At 42.9% G+C, this 22,310-nt stretch overlaps 1 protein-coding gene across 2 annotated transcripts in view; it reads left to right on the top strand.

Moving 5' to 3' along the window:
- The window catches only part of TRAPPC12 (trafficking protein particle complex 12), a 318,722-nt gene that overhangs the window by 104,042 nt on the left and 192,370 nt on the right, over positions 1 to 22,310 (top strand). For both annotated transcript variants that reach the window (XM_030198921.1, XM_030198920.1), the window contains exons 4-5: positions 14,000 to 14,113; positions 15,234 to 15,372. In XM_030198921.1, the coding sequence (XP_030054781.1) occupies positions 14,000 to 14,113; positions 15,234 to 15,372 (253 nt within the window). The remainder of the gene's footprint in view (positions 1 to 13,999; positions 14,114 to 15,233; positions 15,373 to 22,310) is intronic.

The following is a 22,310-nucleotide window of genomic DNA, read 5'->3' as shown; positions in this document are numbered from 1 at the left end:
ACATTGATAAGTGATATGGGTCTATAGGAGTCGGCCAGGTCATCTGACTTCCCGGGTTTCAAAATTAAAGATATTAAAGCTAAGTTTGCGTGTTGTGGGAAGTGGCCTGCTTCTATTACTTGCTCATAAAATGCATGTATCACTGGGTAGAAGGAGCTGGGCAATAGCCTGTAAAACTCCCCAGAATATCCATCTGGACCTGGAGCCGACCCTGTAGGCATTGACTTGATGACTTCCTGAATCTCTTTTGCCTCCAGGGGTGCCTCCATTTCGAGTTTTTCTTTTTCTGATAATTTAGGTAGCCCAGCCTTATCTAAAAACTGGTTTATCTGCCCTACTTCTGGTTCGACAGGTGAGCTGTACAGGTTGGCAAAAAATTTTGAGAGAAGCTCAGCTATTTTGTCACTTTTATTATATACCTTCCCTGTCGAATCTCTGAGTGTCACTATTGGCTTGCGGGGTCCCCATGCATTGACTAGGTGTGATAGTAGTGTTCCTGGCCTATTCCCAAATCTTTGAAATTTACATCGCTGAGTCGCTAAAAATCTCTGTCCCCTCTCCTGTAATAAAGCATTCAGTGTTACTTGAATTGCTCGCAATTGTTCTTTAGTCTCTTCGGTCGGGCGTTTAATAAATTGGGACTTAGCTTTCCGTAGACTCTGCTCTAATCGTGTTATTGCTATGGATTGCTTCTTATTTTTGGCATGAACAAAGGCAATGATCTCGCCTCGAAGGACAGCCTTAGCTGCACTCCAGAGTAGTTCTGGTTGATCTATGTGGCCACTATTGTTATAAAGGTAATCTGACCATTTTTTTTTAAGAAAGTCTTGGAATTCACTGTTCTTTGCTAGGTAATTTGGGAAACGCCAGTTACGTGTCTGCTGGTAAAATAATGGCACTTCAATGTCAACCCACACTAGGGAGTGGTCCGAGACCTCTTCTGGGCCTATCTCCGATGCTAGCACCCAGGAAAACGCCGGTTGGGAGATAAATATGTAGTCTAGTCTGGAATAAGTCCCGTGTGCTCTTGATAAGTGGGTGTAATCATGCTCCTCAGGGTGTAAGCAGCGCCATGTGTCTATTAGGCCTAGAGACCGTTGAAAAAATGAGAGCGCATGGGCCCTAGGTCCCCCCCTGGAAGCCGCCCTGGGGTTCGAACAATCTGCTTTAGGATCCACCACTAAGTTGAAATCTCCCATCACCAGCAGCTGTGTGGATTTATATGGGAGACAAAGTTGCACAAGGCTGGTATAGAACTTTGCATCATATACATTGGGGCCATACACCCCTAGAATCAGGAGCTCCCTCTGATGGATCCAAAGACGAACCAAGACATAGCGTCCGTTTGGGTCTGCTCTTATTAGTTCTGATCTTGAGGCAATCCCTTTACGGATCACTACTGCTACCCCCCCTTTACGATCCCCCGAGGATGCTGCATGGACCTCGCCCACCCATTGTCTCTTTAATTTATTGTGTTCCTCCATGGTGAGTTTTGTCTCCTGCAGGCATCCTATATCTACTTTGTGTCTCTTTAAGCACATAAGTATTTTTGCCCGCTTTACTGGTGTAGAGATCCCCCCCACGTTCCATGAGGCAAATCTTGTGGTCTTAATGTGGGGTTATTCTATATGTGTTCATTTGCTGTTTCTGTCTACCTATAACCGTCCCCGGGTGCCCAGCCCCACCCAGGGTTGCAAATACACCTTGTTCTGTAATGTATGACTTCCTATAAAGCTTACTCAATTTGGACTTTGTTTGTGGTCTACCCTCCTGGTTGATTTGCTTGGTTCTCCAGTATCTATCTCTTGCCTTTATACCCTCCCTTACCCACCCCCCTTGTCTCTTCCCATTCCCTTTCCCTTGCATCACTATTTACCCTTCCTCCTATCTAATGTGAAAAATATGGGGATCAATAATGTGAGGCTTTCCCTCCCCCCCCCCTTACTTTGAATGTTCCAGTCTTGCCCAGTACCTCCTTATTTTCAGGATCGCTTTCTTGTTTTACAGTTGCATTCTCCAGATCTGCCTGGCGCCATGTTTCATGTAAAGGAAATCTTACTTTCTTTGACATTAAGATTCGCTGCCAGCCAGTCCTGCGCATCTTTCGGGGTTAAGAATGTTCGCCATGTACCTTGGAAATTGATTCGCAGTGTGGCAGGGTATATTAACATAAATTTTTGATTAGCATCCACCAGTGTTTGGCAAACAGGTCCATAAGCTCGCCGTCGCTCTTGCAACGCAGGAGAGTAATCTTGAAAGATTTTAATTGGCGACCCCTCAAAAGCCAGTGTATTGCGTTTCTCTCGTGCTCCTCTAAGGATTTCTGCTTTGTGGATAAAGTTATGTATTTTTATCATTACCATTCTAGGTCTCTGGTTACTGTCTATCTTGCGGCCCACGCGGTGCGCTCGTTCAAGGCAAAGCGCGCCAATACTATCAGACAGGGCAAATTCCGTTTGGAGCCATTTTTCTAATACAGAGGGCAGGGAACGATCTGAAACTGTTTCTGGTATTCCTATAATTCGAAGGTTTCCCCTTCTCGATCTATTTTCTAGATCATCAAGTTGTTGCGATTGTTTTTTCACCGTTTGTCTTAGATCTTCAAGCTCCGTTGTCATGCCCGCCTGTTCATCCTCAGCAGATGATACTCTCTGTTCTAATTCTCCGGTTCGTCGGGTCGTGTCAGCCAGCAAGCTTTCCACCGCTTTCATTTGCCCAGAGAGCTGTTGTAATTGCGGTTCCAGGGCTTGCTTAACTGCGTCGGTAATTTGTTGCAGCTGTGGCGGAGAGAACATCGAGGTTGGCGCCTCAGGCTGCGGGCTCATCGCCATTTTGGAGTCTGCGGCGCGGGGCCTCTCCGCTTCTTTTTTTGTCGATTTCGGAGGCATTTTTGATTCCAATCGCGTAATAAAAGGGTCCATTCACTTGCGCGACCCCTACCTCAGCGAATGTTGGCTCGAAGGAGTGCTGGGCTGCTATTTTGTCGGCGGGATGGGGGATTCGGCCTAAGAGGTGAGCTTTCCTGCCTCCGCTCTCCTCAGCACATCACGTGATCCTCACGAGGATGCTGTTTAAATAAATATCGATGTTCTTTATTTGTTAAAGTTCCAGCTCGAGCAGACTGCAATAGCATATCATTTACTAGCTGTTGAAATGCCGGTCCTGGATCATGATCTAATCGCTGGTAAAACTTTGTATCCGACAACTGTCGGAGTGCTTCAGCATGATAGTCAGTGGTATTTTGAACAACTACCCCTCCTCCTTTATCGGCCCGCATTATCATAATGCTAGTGTCTGATTTCAGACTTTTAATTGCTTCTCTTTGTGATGTCGTTAAATTAGGGGGTACATAGTTCAATTTACTCTCCATACTATCAAGATCCCATAAAACTAACCGTTGGAAAGCTTCCAGCAGTACATCAGGTGGCCCTGGAGGCAACCAGGAGGAAGGTAAACGATGAGTTGACATAAAAGTTTGAAATTCTTCCTGGGCATCAGTCTTTTCTTGTTGACCAAAATATGCTTTTAGTTTCAGTTTACGGAAAAATCTATAAAGTTGTTTTCGATTGTTGAAGCTATCATACCATGAAGTAGGAACAAAAGATAAACCAAGCTCCAGGACACTCATCTGAGATGCTGTTAAAGTCTTATTCGATATATTGAAAACTACTGTCTTGTCCCCCGCAGTTGTCGCCGACCCCTGCCTGGCTTGCTGAGAACTTGTTGCACATCGAGCTGGCTGGCAGATTCCTGAGGTAAAAAAAGGTTCTGTAGATGGTGGTACAGTTATCGCAGTTGTTGTTGGTGCATGAGTCATAGACCTCATATTTCCACTAATAGATTCTTCACCTGAAGAATCACTTGAAGTGTTTACAAAACCAACACGCTTCATTTTGCGAAATCTTTTAGACCTTTTATTGACATCCATCCATGGATATACATAACCTTTAGTGTAATCACTTTCATCACGTTTGAATTTCGCAATTTTTTGCCCCCGTATCTCAAGCTTATATTTTTCCATGTTATTCTGATGTACCTGGAGCTGTGAATCATAATTAGGGCTACCAATAGCCTTCATAGCTTCAAGCTTATCATGTACATCTTGTTGTTGTTTCAGCAGCTCTTTTTGCAATTTATCAATTGTTAATAACATTAAGTCTAGAGAACAGCGTATCTTTGGTTCTGCACAATCTCTACCTAAGCTAAGTAGCTGTTTTACAATATTCCTTTTTTTTGAACATTAGTTTTTTAACATCAGTTTTTGGATATTGTCTATTAATTAAATACTGTGATCAGGATGGAGGTAGGATGTGCTATGATGTAAATGTGGTGTCCCTACAAAGCTTGGACTTTTAGTCCACAGCAATACACCCAAAAAACTGAGCACAACAAATAAATATTTATATAATTTTATTGAGCTTTTTACAAAAAGCAATTATTTATACAACATGAGTAAATGAGAATATTTCTAATACTTTAAAGTTCTAATAAGGGTTTCTGTTATAGTTTGCTAATTTTGAAATTTGAAACCGATTTTTGTTGGTTACCCAGAATTGCGTTTGGTATTAATTTTTGGCGTCAGAAGTTGTCAAAGCCCTCTGCATATTGCAGCGCTGTTTTCTGAGCATTAGGAAGGAACACAAAAAAGACCTCATTAACATCCATTTGATTACATTTGAATGCAATTTGCGCTAATCTTTGGCATGCTCATTGTTTACTGTTTTACAGCCGTTGAGCATTCTGCGCACATAACACTGGCGCCAATCACCTCTAGCACCAGCATTTGGTTTTGTGCATCGGCCCACTGGTGTTCTCTCGCTGATTACCACAGGATTCTGTGTACATCAAATTTGCATATGATAGCTTACTGCATTGGTAAGCAAAAATTGGGCGTTAAATTTGCATTTGAAGCAATACACTCAGCTGTCAGCTCAGGTCTCTAACACATGCTTTCTGCATCAGCCCCCAGAGTGTGAGTAACTTACAAGGGAGTGAAGAACATTTTCGTCTGCCTCTTGGTATTTAAAAAAGGAGAGGGAGAGATAAGGATCCATTAATAAAGACATGGGCTCTTAGATTGCCATGTAGAGAGTTTATCCAATCTTTAAAACATTTACAGCCAGATGCACTAACTCCACAGAAACAGCTCTTCCCTTACCGATCCCTTAGCGAATCGGTAAAAAACGGGCATGCATGAAACAAATTGCATGCAAATGAGCTGCTTGCTGTTAGCTCATTTGCACACGATTTCCTTCCTAAGGAGGAGCCAGTCGGCCAGCCGAGCATGTGCGGAGCAGCCAATCGTTATGCTGGCTGCTGTGCGCATGCCAAAGATGGCTTCATACCCGTCACTCAAAAAAAAAAAAAAGGCGTCCCTGACGAGCGCGTGGACATTTTTTTCTTCAGATTTTGTGATGGGCGTTCTTTTTGGACGTGTTTTTCTTACGTGCCCGAAATGACCACCGCCGGGGAGAATCTGAAGAAAAAAAACGCCCAAGTGTTTGTCAGGGACGTCCTTTTTTTTTTTGCGTGAAGGACGTCCAAGTGTTAGCACTTGAAAGGATGTCCCTGACTAGCACTTGGACGTTTTTTTTTCTTCCGATTTATGCGATGGGCATCCTCCTCTGCATGGGTCCCACTCACAGCAGTCCCAATGAGAGGTGCAGACCTCCTGTTAGGTTTTCTATGGTGCATGGGGTCGGAAACGATAGTGCATCACATTATAATAGTAACTAGTAAAAAAGGCCCGTTTCTGGCACAAATGAAAGGGGTGCTAGCAAGGTTTTCCTTGGAGTGTGTATGTTTGAGAGAGTGTGTGTGAGAGTGAATGTGTGAGAGAGGGAGAGTGAATGTGCGAGTGTGTGTTTGTGACAGAGAGAGAGTGAGACTGGGTGCGAGTGTGTCTGAGAGAGAGAGAGTGTGTGTGTGAGCATGAGAGTGTGTGCCAGGCCCCTCCCTTCCTCCCAGTTCCAGGGTCCCCCCTCCCTCCCGCCCTCTGAGTTCCAGGGTCGCCCCTCCTTCCCTCCGAGTTCCAGGGTCATCGTCCCCTCCCTCCTCCCTCCGTCCAAGTTCCAGGGTTGACCCCTCCCTCCCTCCCTGCCTCCGAGTTCCAGGGTTGACCCCCTCCCTGCCTCCCTCCGAGTTTCAGGGTCCCCTCAGTCCCCTGCATTCATCCATATGCAGGCAACGTCCTCTATTCCCTGCCCCCTCCATCCATCCATGTGCAGCATCTCTCCCCTGCCCCCCTCCACCTCCCTCCGAGTTCCAGGCCCCCCTCCCCCCTCCGAGTTCCTGTGTCCCCCTCCCTCTTATTTCCAGGGTCCCCCCTCCCTCTGTCCCTCCATCCCTCCCTCCCAGTTCCATGGTCCCATGGAACTGGGAGGGAGGGGGGACGGAGAACGTTGGAGGAGTGACGTCAGCAGGTGGTTACAATCCCAGTGACACACATTGGAACGTTGGAGGAGTGATGTTAGCAGGTGGTTACGATCCCAGTGAGACACATTGGAATGTTGGAGGAGCAAATTATTATATTAGATTAGCTCATTTGCATTCCGTTTTCGTTAGCTGCTACCGTGACAGGAAAATGGCTCGGAGAACCCTTTTGTGCATGTCCCGGTTTACTACTTGCACGCTAAACTGGCTACCAGTTTAAAAACCACGTTGCTGGCTCATTAAGTTTAGTGCATCGGGCCCTCAGAAAGGACAAGCCTTTTAAGTGTTTGAAAGTACCAGTCAAGCCTGTCAGTGGCTTACAACCTACATCTACAGATATAACTAGCCTAGACACCTTTTCTTTCTCTGCCAAATCACCAGATTAAATGTCTTCTAATGTTGTTGACAGATGATCTGCCTTTAACAAACCCAACTCATCTAGATTTCACTAAATAAGGAATAATCTTATCAAGCCTTAACTGATGCACTTTGAGTAGAATGTTAATGTCTCTGATAATTAAAGAGGTTGAGTACTGTTTTTGTCTTTTTTATGTATTATTATAACATAACATCAATATAAGCAGGGTTGCCCGTGTGTGCTGCAGGTGACAAGAAATAGTTACACAATGAAAAAAGTATAAACTCAGTGGGATTGTTTTTTTGATATAAAGATCAACACAGAACCCATTGGAGCCAGCACATTTTTTTTCTTGGGAAATCATTAATAACCATGCACTTTCACTTATAACACACATGCATTCTCTTGCTCTTCACACACACATGCACGTACTGTGTCACTCTCTAGACATGCATATGCACATTCTCTCTGTCCTGGTGCTCAGCTGCTTGTGTTACATGTACTCAGTCAGAAACTGCTTCCCTCCCCACCCCCAACCAGCTGTACCAACTATCATGTAAAGTGGAGTACAGACTCGATTACCTGACCTTCACTAATCCGATCATCCGGCATGTCCAACAGACACCCCCCCCCCCCCCCCCATCCCCGATGATGCCATTGTTTCTCTTTCTGTTTTGCATCTGAGACAATTTATTTCAGACCCTGGACACTGCTTTTACAGCAAAACAGAACCATTGTGACCCCGGACCCTACTTTTATGGCCTTCGTTTATGTATTGTTTGAGGAGTTACCATTGTTTTACGTATTATCCAACTTTTCACTTATCTGACAACGGGTTGGTTCCGTTTACGTCTGATAATTGAGGCTTTGGGGGGAGGAGAAGGGTGTATGGTTGTGATTGGTCTTGTTGAATGTGCTCTTTCCTATTTTAAATGACATTCTTTACTGTATATAATTATAATTTTTTATTGTAAACCACTTTGGTTAAGAAAAGTGGTATGTCAAGATATTTTAAACTATTAAACTAGAAGGGGGCAGAATTGGAGAGCTATAGAGGGCTAAAATCTGAAAACTAACCAGACCCTTTAGCAATCCTTCTGGCTTTGAGACACTATATAAATCTGTGGAAGCCTGAAAAAATCCAGTGACTTGTCAATCCTAACCTGAATTCTGAGCCCATCTGAAAGGGCCCACTTAAACTTTTAGGCCCTAAGCACGTACTTAGTTTGCCTGTGCCTTAATGCAGCTCTGATTGAAAGAGGCCCCCTGTGCATTTTTGCCACAAATATTTAAAAGTCTTCATCATATCTCCCCTCTCCTGCCTTTCTTCCTAAGACCACTGACTATTTTAGCAGTCACCTTCAGGACCAACTCTATCATGTTTATGTCTTTGTGATGGTGCGGTCTCCAGAACTGTACACAGTACTCCAAATGGTGTTGGTCTTAGGTTGTTAAATCTCATGAGACGAGCTTGAGAGTTTGTGCACCCTGCAGCTCAGACTCATACAAAATGTGTAGGGAGTTAGATGCTCCTGCCCAGCAATGATTCCAGCAGTAGCTGCAAAATGGAGGAAAAGGTCCATGCTTCTGCAGTGCCCACAGATGTTCAGGTGGGGAAAGGGAAAGCTAACTAGCTTGGGGGGAGTAGGGGCTGAGGGGAAGGGGTTGTTGACCTTGTTTGCAGGGTGTAGGGGCTGGGGAGCTGACTGGCTTGCGGGGGTGAGGGGAGAGTCTGAGTAGCAGGGGGACTGACTTGCTAGCTGGGGATGGCAGTGGTCTGCAGGTGTAAGGTTTCAGGGGGCTGAGTGACTTATAGGGGCAAGGGGTGAGGCTGGGAAGCAGGGGAGGTTGGCAGGCTTAAATGATGGAGAGGCTGAGGCTGGGTTAGATGGGGGTGGCTAAGTTGTTTGTAGAGGATGAAGGACAGGCAGAGGGTCTGACTAGCTTGCTGGGTTATGTATTGTGGCTGACTGGTTTCTTGGGTGGAGAAGGCTAGCTGGGGAGGCGCTCACTGGGAGTGGCTGATTTTAAAAGAGGACACAAACTAGATGACAACAGGATGAGGGAGAGAGAGTGAGACTGAGACAGGATGATGACAGCATTTGAGCAGGATAGCACAAGCATGAGACTGGGTGACAACAGGGTAAAGAAGAGAGAGTGAGACCAGGTGGCAATAGATTGGGGAGGGGGGAGGGGCTGGAAGCTGGCTGTATATTTCTACTAGTGGCCCAATTTACTGAGCTTTTTTCCCCCCTTAGACAGGGAATAGGAAAACAGCCTCTTGTTTTTTCCTCCTTCACCTCCTTTTCTATTAATATTGTAGTTCTACCCAGATTCCTTTTGTTTCATGTAAGTTACATATGTTGTTTCTTCTTTTTATTCTCCTCTCTCCTATATTTTTAAACTGTACACTGCCTAGATAGCTTGCTCCTTTAGTTGGGATAGAAAGTTGTTAATAAATTTGAAACCTGTTACAGAGGAAGAAATGCGTTTGGTGCAATTATCCTGATTTTAATTCCTTGGAAGCTTATCAGTTGTCTCCTTATCAGGAAGCGACTAGGATAGCTGAAAATGAATATTTTAATAATGTGATTCAAAAGAATGGTTCTAATTCTAGGGGATTATTTTCAGTTGTGAAAATACTTTCTAACGATGTTTTTGCTCCTAGATCTACTTCTCAGAATGTATTATTATCTTGTCAACAGTTTATTGATGCCTTTTACAATAAGGTTTCTTTAATTGTAGGCTCCTTTGAAGTAATGGGTCTCTCTTTATCTCAAATAGGCCAGTTGGATAGATTTTCTTCCTGTATCAATACAGCAGGTTTCAGAGGTTATCAAAGATTTAAAATCATCTTCTGATGCACTAGATGTATGTTCACCTGTGACAATTAAGTTTTTATGAGAGGGCCTTGCATCTGTGGTGGCCAATTTGGTAAATAGATCTTTTACTGAGGGAATGTAGCCTGATAAATTCAAATATGCAGTAGTTAAACTGCTTCTCAAGAATGGGAAATCTAAATTGACTGTTCAAGAAAATTATCATCCAATATCATCTCTTCTATTCATGACTAAAATATTTGAGAAATTGGTTTTGCACTAATTACAAGACTTTCTGGAAGAACACATGATTTTGAATGATCATCCATTTGGCTTTCAGCTGAAACTTTCAACTTGAAACATTATCAATCTCAGTTTGTGATACTGCATAAGAACCAGATTTGATCACGGTACAGGGTTTCTAATGGTCTTGTGAGACGACATTGCAGTTTTTGTCCATCATTCATTATTACTAGATTGGTTGAAAGCAGTAAGTATTGCAGGGAAGACCTTTGACTTGTTTTCATCATTTTTATCTCATCAAATGTTTCAAGCTCAAAAGAGAAATAAGTTCTCAAATTGGAAGGAGCTTAATTCAGGGGTTCCACAAGGTTCTGCACTTTCCCTTGTGCTGTTTAACATATGTGTGATACCAGTCTGCAAGCTTCTTTCTGGTTCAGGGGTCAATATAGATTGTAGGCTGATGATTTGCAATTTTTGTTCCTATTAATGGAAAGCCAGCAGAGGCTTTGGATATTTTGCAGGTCTGTTTATAGGCCATTAAATCGTGGGTGACAACCAATAAACTAACTTCTGCAAATCTCTGAAAACTCATCTCTTCCAAAAGGCCTACAAGGAAAATACATAGCCTACAAACTACTTCAACAAATCACACAATTACCACAGCTCACCTCTAACTTACCTAACACTTCCCTGGCTATCCTCCCTTACCCAATCTTTAAACAGCAAGAATTGTAATTGTCATAATGAAACGACTATGCTTATCTTCTCTTACCAACATTCAAACTATAAGAAATGTACCTGTTAACACGAAATGATTATGTCATAACCACACTCTGAAAGCGACTTTGAGCCTACAAATAGGTGGGAAAAGGTGGGATACAAATGCAATAAATTAATAAATAATAAAAACGTAGGGCCCTGCTTACTAAGGTGCTCTAGCGTTTTTAGCACGTTTTACAAAGTAGTGCGCGCTAACTGTCCATAGGAATATTATCAGCATCTACACAGTTAGCGAGCACTAAAAACATTAATGCACCTCTAGCGCAGCTTAGTAAATAGGGCCCTTAGACTGAATGTAGAAAAATTGCTAATTTTGTTTTGTCAGGATGTGATAATCCCTCTTTTCTCTCTCTGATAGATTTGAAACATTTATAGATCTTTCCACTATTAAAGAGGTATAGTATTTGGGGTCACGAAAGGAGGTATAATATTTAAGGGTCATGATTGATTCTTCACTTTCATTCCAAACACAATTATAGAGTACTACTGAAAAGATCTTATATATAACACTTTGAGATTTACTTACTCTTGACAATTTTAGAATAGTAATCCAGTCTCTTATTTTACATAATTTTGACTACTATACTGCTTTGTATCTAGGTGTTCCTCCTCATGTACTCCAAGCATTGCAGGTAGCTTAGAATGCAACAGCATGAATTTTATCAGGACTGTCCTAATCCAAACACATCTCTCCAGTGTTACAGAGTTTATACTGGTTTCTTGTTAAATGGAGAATTCAGTTTAAGATCTTGGCGCTTATTTTCAAGGCTCTGAATAATAAGGTTCCTTTGTTAGTACTACCTCATTGCATATTTACCAACCATCACGCTCATTGATATCTGCGAGAAATTGTTGTTAGATATACACATATTTCATCAAATTAGGCGGAATGATGATTGATCATCAATTTTGTGTATTGCTGGTCTTCTTTTATGAAATACACTACTTCAATTTAGGAACTATTTGAAAGCCTATCTATTTGGTAAAGCTTCAGTTCCATTTTCTGTGTTCTATCTAAAATGGGGCTGCAATTGTGCAGATATAGCTCATGAACGTTCATGCAGAAAACCAGACCTGCCTACAGCTATCAAAGCCCCAAGTTCTGCACCCCTGAATTAAAACATAATTTAAAAGTACATAAAAAGTATTTAATTCTGTTATCTGTTTGCTCTATGCTTTAATTCTTTAATTGTATATTAATATTTGTATTCACTGTGTGCACCCAACAAAGGGTTACTAAATACATTTTCTTAAGCAGTGTCAAAATTATTCTACCATTGTAATTTATGATGGAAAAGAATGTCATAGCTAGTGGAGGAGGACATTTTAATCACTTTAATGGTGTCACATGTACAGTTAATGACTCCCTTTGAGTCTTTGTTTGGAAAAAAAAATCATGCGCTTACTATTAGCTATGTCTTATGAATGTTGAGTACCTAGACATGCCATTGTGTACTGTTATAATGTAAATGTGTGTCTAGTGGTACTGAGCCAGAAGTTAAGATTTTAGGGTACTGCATTTTTCTATGCTTTTCTTATTGAATATATTTCCAGTTGAACCTTAATGAACATCTTATCCCAAGATATATGTTAATGTAGAAATTGCCTTCTCTTCGAGAGGGATGAAGTTTCTAGGCCTCTGGAATTTATAATATTTTCACTATTAATGATTTTCACAGTGCCTTCTTTTTGTTACAAGATATTCTAACAGGAAAAAAATGAAAAGCACAATTTGTTCTTAAAGTGTAAACAAATATTTGAAATCCATTTGAAAAGTGCAGTTAACTTTGAGTTGATTTGTTATTTTTATTCCATCTGTCACAAAAATTGCCTAGATCATGGTACTGACCAGAAATGGAAAAGATTTTTTGGTCACTTTTGTTAGTTTTTTTTTTTTAATTCACAAAAATGTTAAATCGGAGGAGAGGGGGGGTCCTGAGACGAGAGAGAGAGAGAGCGGGGAGGGGGTGGGGGTCCTGAGATGAGAGAGGGGGGGAGGGGGGTCCAGAGACGAGAGGGAGGGGGTGGTGGGTCCTGAGATGAGGCAGAGGGAGTAGGGGAAGGGGAGGAGAAGGAAAGGAGGAGGGGGGTCAGAGGAGGAAGGTCGGGAGGGGGGAGGAGGAGGGAGGAGGGGTGGGGAGGGAGGAAGGGGGAGGAAGGTGGGGTGATGGGGAGGGGGGGAACAGGAGGGGGGAGGGGGCCCTGGAACCTTGCTAGCGCCCGTTTCCTTTCTGTTCGAAACGGGCATGAGCCCTAAGTGGGTGTGCCCAAAGCACTGTGGATACTGACTTCGCCTCCAGTTTTTCTTTCATTTGTCTTTGCTGCTGCTGATTCCAAAATGGAGGGGCAGGACTCACCCAGGCCCACTGGTGGCTATCCCCTTGATTCAGACATATGCCAGATAGTGGATCACACATAGAGAGAGCTGTTAAGCAATCAGAATGCTGATCTGGTGTGTTTGTTATGAAAGTATTAAATGTGTTGTGAACCTCTTTGTATGAAAGATTGCACTAAATCCAAGTTGCTGTTGATATTATTATTAGTTGTTGAGACCTTTTTTACTTAAGTACTAGAACAAGCTATATATGGAGGTGATGGTGTGATGGTATCTCTATTATTGGAAGTTTCACAGAGCAGATTAGATGTATAATTTGGGATATTTTAGCTACAAAGAATTCTGCTTAATGATGACGGGGGTGAACATGTTGACCCTTCCAGCTCTCTTTCTAATTTACTTATTATCACTATGAATCCTGACTTTATTGATTGTATTGTTCACATGATGAAGGTTTCTTTAATAAGCAGTTCATTAATGCGCTTTCACTTTTATATCTTTCTATCTCCTTCAGTCTTCTCACAATGTGGAATGCTGCAGTTCATCTCAGAGACTGTTCACTGTTAACTACTCACTTAACTCAGTCTCTAGCCAGCAGAAGGTGCGCAGTGTGCGCCAGCTCATAAGAAACTCTCTATGTTATGGCCCATGGAAGGGGCTGGCATTACATAAATGTTCATGTAATAGGGGAACAATATTATAAACACAGCTTTTTCCTAAAACTAAGTAAACGTTAATGAATATTTCATAGAATAGAAAAAAATGTGATGCATATTTAAACAAGAAAACCCTTGGAATTTCTGTTGAAGTTGTGTATTTTTGTTAGAACTGATTTTGTAATTCTGAACTGTATCTCATGCGTGACTTCACTGACTGCCTAATTGCACACGCAGCTTTGACAAATGACATTCCTGTTTTCACTGGCCAGCTTTACTGACCTTGTCATTATTACTAATGACTAGAAGTAGCTGCTTCAAGCAGAATAAGCAATTGGGCTTGGTTTATTACCTTGTCCACTTTTTTCCTCCACAGAGCAGCAAAAACTGGAGGGCGGCAGTTGATCTGAGCGGACGTCTTCTGACTTCCCATGGTCAAGGCTGTGGCAAGAGCGGGCAACCTACCAGTCACACAACTGATTCTTTGCAAGTAGGTGTACATGAGGTCTCAGTGTATTATAAATGCTGTGATGAAATCTTAAGAAAAAGGGAGAGTTAAAATCATTTTAATGGTGTTTTGTGTAACTCGCCAGTTGTACAAAAGTATGCACTTCAGTATGCAAATTTTTCATATAACCTAAACAGTTGTTGAAATGATATGGAAAGGTAAAAACTGTCAATATGAAAATGCTGTTCAAATGCACAGGGCCTAATTTATCTGTGTTTTTTTAGACTCATTCCTGTTTCCTTGGCAATAAGGCTTGATAAATCTGACTCTTAGATCTACCTTCTTTCTCCGAAAGTCTTTGGTTTCACCATGCTTCCTTTGCAGTGGTGGAGAGCAAGACTTCATGCTTACACGAAAGAAGTCTTGACCCGAGATGTGGGGTTACAAAATCTGGGAAATTTATTTTTATAAAATTCAACCATAAAATTAAACTTCGGTTTCTTTGTTACGTATTCCAAAGAATGGCAGTATGATTCAATACATTTATTATATGGTGAGAGAATGGGTAAGACAACTGTTAGTATGTCAGAATTGTATGGGGAATTTGCATGGTTTGGTGCTGAGTGGGGAAAGGGGGGGGGGGATCCTCAGCTTGTTGGGGAGGAGAGTTTCTGTGAGAGGATTTAGTCAGCTATATCGTAGATTTCCATTGAGGGGGTCTCAATCACTATACTCAACTTGCTCCTAGGTAGCCATAAAACCTCATCAAAAACATACTCGAAACAAAGCTAAAATGTAAACCCTAGAACAAAAACAAAATGCATTCTACCATAAAAACAAACAGAAAGAAGATCACATGTAGAATAACTGATGCTGGCCTGCAGTGCAGGCGTCAAGCTTCTAAGAAGGCTGTGTAACCTGCATGAAGCGACCGTAGTTATCTTTGAGCATTCCTTGGGACAAGTATAGAAGGCAGTGGTGGAAATAGGGGTAAGAGGGTGGGCAAAATACAACGAGAGAGGAGCTGATATTGACTTAAATATGGGAATTTAAATGATCATCGATAGGACAATTGGGCTTTATTTTCTCTCATTTACTATTTTAATCTCAGTTTAACGGAAAAGATTAATACTGAATCTGTTGTTTTCCTGTTTTGTTTCAGCTCTGGTTTGTGAGGCTAGCACTGCTGGTAAAACTGGATCTTTTCCAAAATGCTGAAATGGAATTTGAACCATTTAGGAACCTAGATCAACCTGATCTCTACTATGAGTATTACCTCCATGTGTACCCAGGTCGGAAAGGTGAGCTGCTTACTTTGCTTCTTTTCATGGAGTCTACCAGTTTTTCATACTGTGTATGTAAACAGAGCTCTTATATATTTTGGTTCTATTTGAAGAGATGTTTATGGCATCATGCTGATGTGTGTGTGTGTGTGTATATATATATATATAGCCACCCCTTTACACTGCAGCTAGAGGTCTCATCCATACATACTTTCCTCCGAACCTGTAAAACTTACCAGGTCCTGGGGAGGCAACCAACAGTTTCACCTTCATCCTGCTGCCATCTTGAAAATGGCAGTACCTGAGCCATAGCGAAGCATCCTGTTACACTGGTGAGGGTCAGTCTGCCAAATAAGACATCGCTCCTCAATAAGGGCAACTAAAAAAACACTGCATCGAAATTTGGCACAATTCTTTTTACTCTAGGAGCAATTCATGATTCAGCAAGATTACACCAGCATCACTACCCTTTTAGTGCAATGCTTTTACTGTAGATTTTTCCACATCAAGGGGCCCTTTTAGTAAGCCGTGGCAAAAAGTGGCCTATGGCAGTGCAAACGTGTGTGTTAGATGTGAGCTGGGCCAGTTTTTACTGCATCCTGGAAAAGGGCCCTTTTTTAAGAGGCCGGATAATGGATGTCTGGCAAAATAAAAACCATTTTCGACCTGAGACCTTACTGCCACCCATTGACTTAACGGTATGGTCTCATGCGCTACTCGGGCGGTAGGCATACAGCATGCACCCACTGCTGTTTATCGCCAGGTAAGCACCACGTGGTAGAAAATATTTTTAAAAATATTTTCTAATGCATGTTTTCAGCATGTGCCAAATTCAGAACTACCACCCAGGGCACTCAGTAGCCGGGCGATAATGCCAATTTGGCACATGCTGGATGAGCGTAGGCCTTTACGCACCTTAAACTCTTATTGCATCTGGAATAAGGTTAGCATAAGAAAATTAAAAGTAACCGCTGTGTTAAAGGAGAGCGCAACTTATTATATGAGGACCTGAGAATGGTAAATGGGTAAGAAATGCTTGTGCAGGAAACTGAATGTGAAGCAATGGAAAGACACAGAACATAAGCTGTTTAGAATGTGTTAATTTCTGCTTGTTATCTTTGAAACTCTGGAGAGACGTTTTATAAAGCAGCGGTAAGCCCAAAACGGGCTTACCGCTTGCTAAAATGGAAGTACCACTGGGCTACAGCAGCAGCCCAGTGGTAGTTCCCACCCCCAGAGCGTGCCATTTCCGTTGCTACAAAAATATTTTTATTTTTCTAGCGCCAGTGTATACCCAATTACTGGCCTGTTACCACTAGAATAGCGCAGGAGCCCTTACCACCACCTCAATGGGCTCCCACCCAAAATGGGCACGCGGCAAGTGCTTCACTTGTCGTACCTCCATTTCTGTTAAAAAAAAAAAAAGAAAACCTGCGTTTTACCCACTGCTGTAAAAGGAGGCCTCGACGCGCGTCAAAAACACATGCCAGCACAGGTCCCCTTTTGCCAGAGCTTCATAAAAGGACCCCTGGGAGTTGCAAAGGCCTAGGTATTCAAAAGTTATGAATTGCACAGTTGGCATCATAAATTTTGAGTTTAACCAGTTGTAGTGGTAGTAGTCTAGACTACTAACCATTGCCCTCTGGCTTACACTATGTAAACTGATCAGGTGACTCTTAGACCATATGCTGTCCTGTAATTGACCCTAGTATCTTGTGCATGCTCTTTTGCTTTAAGTTATATAAGATGTTTTGTTCAGATCATGCAGTATACAATTGATCTCTCTATACTCACCGGGAGGAAGACCCAAAAAACACAGGACTGCCCTACCCTGGGGAGGCCGCCAGAGGGTGCTGTCCTAGAAAAGTCTGGAAAATGCCATGATCTGGTCCCTAGAGGGAGCCAAAGGGGTAGTTCCAAGTAATGACCTGAAGGGACAGCTAGGGGGTGCTCATGGTATATGACCTGCCCTTCCCTGAAGAGGCCACCAGGGGGAGCTGTCAGAGTAGGTGAGGGAAAGTTGGAGAAAGTTCTGGGCCTGGACCTTTCTGGAACTAGGGGGAGGGGCCTAAAGAGGTGGGGAGGATAATTAGCCACCCTATAAAGAGCACCCTCCAAGAAGAGAAGGGAGAGAGAGAGAGAGGAGATGGGGACCTGGAAAGCCTGAATCCTGCTGGAGGAGATCCCCTGGAAGTGGAGAGAGAAGAATCCCTCTAAAAACCAAGAAGGTACTTACCTGGTATGCCTTTTGGTAGTAATGGAACTGTGTATTACTGGAAGTTGAATGATATGCTGGAAAGACTGGAGCAGGATGCTGATAAAGTGGATTTGCATCTGGTATAGAGTGAATTTGCATATTGATGAAAGCTGAGAAACCGGGGTTATATTCCCAAGAAAGGTGACAGGGGGCCCATCAGGGGTACCGGAAAAGTGACCTGTTACTAGAGGATACAGCAGAGTGGCATGTCCACGAACTGGTGGTAAATGAGGGAGTCACCCTGAGTTAAAGGGGATGTCCAAATATTGAACCCGAATTTACAGGGTGCCATAGAGGAGCCTTGTCTTTGAGCTCTTCTCAGAAGCCAAGCACTAGTGAGCCCTGGCTGAGGGCATGTGAGGCTGGATAGGAGCCACAAGAGGGCCCTCAGCACATGAGTACCCCCTGGGGATTACAAGTGGCACCCTGTATTGTTGAATAACCACCTGAAGGCAAGGATATCAGAGGATCCCTGCTTCCCTTGGCCAGTTGAATACTGCCATCTGAAAGCTGAAACCAAGGGAGGGGCAGAGACAGGTCCTTTTGGACCCAGGTGGCAATAGTATTCCCAGGGAAGTGTGCTGAAATGCCAACTGGCTACAGTCCGGTTCAGGGAGAACCAAAGAACTTATAGCAAAGCCTCAACAGAGTGGAAAAGTCGTCGGAATCCAGAGAGAATCTCCAGTGTGTGAGGAAGTGGGATCTGTTGAGTCCAAGAGGCATGTTGGAGGAGTTCCAGACCAGGCCAGACGAGCAGCTGGAGTGAGGTGGTGGTGTCCTGGAGATTCCTGAAGCCCGTCAAGGAGGCCAACGCTGACAAAGGCATATTGCTCGCCTACCCAGGTAAAGGGTACCTAGGGAGGAGGCGAGGGAGGATCCAGTAAACTAAGAAGCCGCAGTTCCAGTAAAGTGGTAGAAAGGCTTGTTCTTGTGGAATTTCTGGTACGAGTTCCAAGAAGTTGTGTAAGTGTAGGACCAGGGAAACAGGCAGTCTGCACTTGGATTCTTTTTTTGTGTTACACAGGCTGCACCCCATCAGATGGTCGTGGAGGAAGTCCCTGACGAGCACTTGGGCGACTTTACTTAGTCCATTTTTTCTTGCGACCAAGCCACGAAAAGGTCCTCAAACTGACCAGATGACCACCGGAGGGAATTGGGGATGACCTCCCCTTACTCCCCCAGTGGTCACTAATCTGTTCCCACCCTCAAAAAACATCTTTAAAAATCTTTTGTGCCAGCCTCAAATGTCATACTCAGGTCCATTGCAGCAGTATGCAGGTCCCTAGAGCAGTTTTAGTGAGTGCAGTGCGCTTCAGGCAGGCGGACCCAGGCCCCCATCCCTCCCCCTACCTGTTACACTTGTGGTGGTAAATGTGAGCCCTCCAAAACCCACCACAAATCCACTGTACCCATATCTAGGTGCCCCCCTTCACCCGTAAGGGCTATGGTGGTGTTGTACAGTGGTGGGTAGTGGGTTTTGGGGGGCTCAGCACACAAGGTAAGGGAGCTATGTTCCTGGGAGCAGTTTATGAAGTCCACTTCAGTGCCCCCTAGGGTGCCCGGTTGGTGTCCTGGCATGTGAGGGGGACCAGTGCACTACGAATGCTGGCTCCTCCCATGACCAAAAGGTTTGCATTTGGTCGTTTCTGAGATGGGCGTCCTTGGTTTCCATTATCGCCGAAAATCAGAAACAACCAAGTCTAGGGATGACCATCTCTAAGGATGACCTAAATTTCAGGATTTGGGCTTCCCCGACCGTATTATCAAAATGAAAGATGGACGATTTGCGAGGACGTCCTCAGCAAAACGTAGGCGTCCCTTTCGATTATGCCCCTCTTAGGGTCTTCTGCGATCTCTCTCGATTTTCATAAGTTGATTAAGTGAATTCCGGAAATCTCGGTGAGTGTGGAGATCTGGGAGTGTCAGTTTCACACTTTACATAGGGCTTATTTTACGCAGGAACAGAAGTTTAGGGGGGGGGGGGGCATAGAATCCCCTGAATGTCAAAAGTGTAGACAGGATACTAACTCTTTTTTTCATGCTTTTTGGGACTGTCCGAAAGCTGAACATTTCTGGAGAGAAATTTCAAGGTATATGGAAAAATTATTAGATAGGGTGTTGCCATTTTCCACGAAGGGGTGGCTGCTTGACAAATATGAAATTTTTAGGATACATAATTGCGCACAGGTATTATTGTTGCATAAGACGGAAGCTGTGGGTAAACAGGTCATTATGAGTGTTTGGGTGGGGGAGATAGCTCCTTCCTTTTGGGCTTGGAGAAATCGATTACATGATATGATGCTGCTAGAAAAGAGGCATGCTAGAGGTTCTCCTAAGCGCTGGAAGGCCTTTTTAGCAGTATGGGAGGTGTACGTTAGGTCCCTTTCACATAGGGCTATGGGTTTGATATTGAATTCCCCTTAAGAGGAAATTCCTGTTATTAGTCGACTTGGTGAACTGCTGGACTACCCCACTGTCATTATGTATCGATAGCTTTTGGCGTGGATGCAGGTATCGACCGCACTCACCTTGTCCTAGGATTTAGATTTGGATATTTTATTTGGTTTCTCCCCCCTTTGTTGTGGTTTTTTTTGGGGGGGGGGCTTTTTTTGGGGAGGCTTTTAGGGTGGGGATATGAGGTAGAATACAGGTAACAGATGACGGATCCTTTTCAATAATGTTGTAAAGTTACCACTTGTACTGAGTTATGTGACTTAAACGGGTAATGTTCGTTAAGATAACTTGTATTGAGTCATCAATAAAATTGTTGAACCATAACCATTACAGAGAGGTAACGTTTTAACAGAATACAGAGTTGAGAGCCAAAATGGGCACCTCTAAACCACTGCCTTCTTGGGTCTGCCCTGGTATTATAAATGTCTTTATTAAAAAGCTGTTTTGGAAGTGAATAAATAACGTTATTAACAGTAAAACAAAAGGAGAGGCTTCTGCTGGAATGGGACAATTATTTCTAGTACATCTAATTTGCTAATAGCATGGCATGTTAGGTTGCTTTTGGTGGTGTGTATCCAGCTTGTTATCATTCATTACAAACTTTACTGCATGCTAAATCTATTTAGTATGCATTAACCTGTAAATTATCATATGTTGTTGATTAGTGCACATTAAAATTTTCAAACACACGTTATATATTTTTTATTATTAAAATGAATATAATGAATCAAACAGAAAAAAGTCTGAAAACCAAGGGAAAAGCCCAGACCAAAAATGAACCAAAAATATTTGCCCTGTGTACATCCTAATACATGTAACATCCTAACATGTAGTGTTAGAAAATATGAAGGCATTTGTTTAGGGCCTCCTATACAAAACCACACTAGCAGTTCCCGCATGGCAGATGAGAGGAAGCCCATAGGAATTCAATGGGTTTCCTCTCATTTGCCACACAGGAATTGCTAGCGCGGCTTTGTAAAAGAAGACTTTAGAGAGGTGTCAGGTTTGCTTTCGCCTTATGTGCACCTTTTGCCTTATTGTGCAGCATGTGCACCACTTAAACCTATGGTTTTGCATGGTGGGAGGTACGCTAGGAATTTGCTTTGTAACAGGAGTCTGAATCCCACCCTAAAAAAACTCAAAACACAAGTTAGAAGATTAGAACGTGCATGGTATAAAAAGAGGGACGAACCCACACTCAACGCCTGGAAACAACTTCAAAGAAAATACAAATATACCATAAGACAAACTAAAAGACTATACTACAAAACTGAAATTGGAACAAACTTCAAAGACACGCACAAACTCTTCAACTCGTGAACAAACTACTAAATACCACACCAGTCACTACCAATAATGAAGACAAACCAGAAGCAGACAACCTCGCGAAATACTTCAACGAGAAAATTGTTCAATTGCGAAAAAAAATACCTGTCAGTACCATTGACTACGCCGAACTCCTTGACCACCTAGACCCAGACCCTAGCATATACCCAGCAGATAGAACCTGGACCAACTTCGAGATAATATCGGAGGAAAACATCTTCCAAATGCTCAAAAGATTTGCCAAATCCCACTGCAAACTAGACACATGCCCAAATAACCTTATGACATATGCCCCTCAACAATTTATAACGGACCTAACAAATCACTTGAACTATATGCTACAAAACAGACTCTTCCCGAAAGAGAAAGGAAACATTCTACTTACCCCCATACCCAAAGATGCGAAGAAAAGTGTTAGTGAAATAACCAACTACAGACCAGTAGCATCCATTCCCTTAATAATCAAAACAACAGAAGGAATGGTGACTAAACAACTCACACAATACTTACACAAATTCTCAATATTACACGACTCCCAGTCAGGATTTCATTCAAACCACAGCACAGAAACAGTACTAGTCACTCTCATGACCAAATTCAAACAAATGATCGCAAATGGCAAGAACGTACTACTTCTACAATTCGACATGTCTAGCGCATTCGACATGGTTGACCATGGAATATTATTACATATCCTTGAGTACTTCGGAATCGGAGGCAACGTTCTCAAATGGTTCAAGGGGTTCCTAACCACAAGATCATACCAAGTGACATCCAAATCGACCACATCAGCCACATGGATACCTGAATGCGGAGTCCCACAGGGATCCCCCCTCTCACCGACTCTATTCAACTTAATGATGACACCCTTGGCCAAAGTATTAGCAAACCAAAATCTCAACCCATACATATACGCAGA

Source organism: Microcaecilia unicolor, chromosome 3, assembly GCF_901765095.1.
Source record: "Microcaecilia unicolor chromosome 3, aMicUni1.1, whole genome shotgun sequence".
NCBI lineage: Eukaryota > Metazoa > Chordata > Amphibia > Gymnophiona > Siphonopidae > Microcaecilia > Microcaecilia unicolor.
Note: the sequence above shows the minus strand (reverse complement) of the source record. Positions and strands in the feature narration are given on the sequence as shown.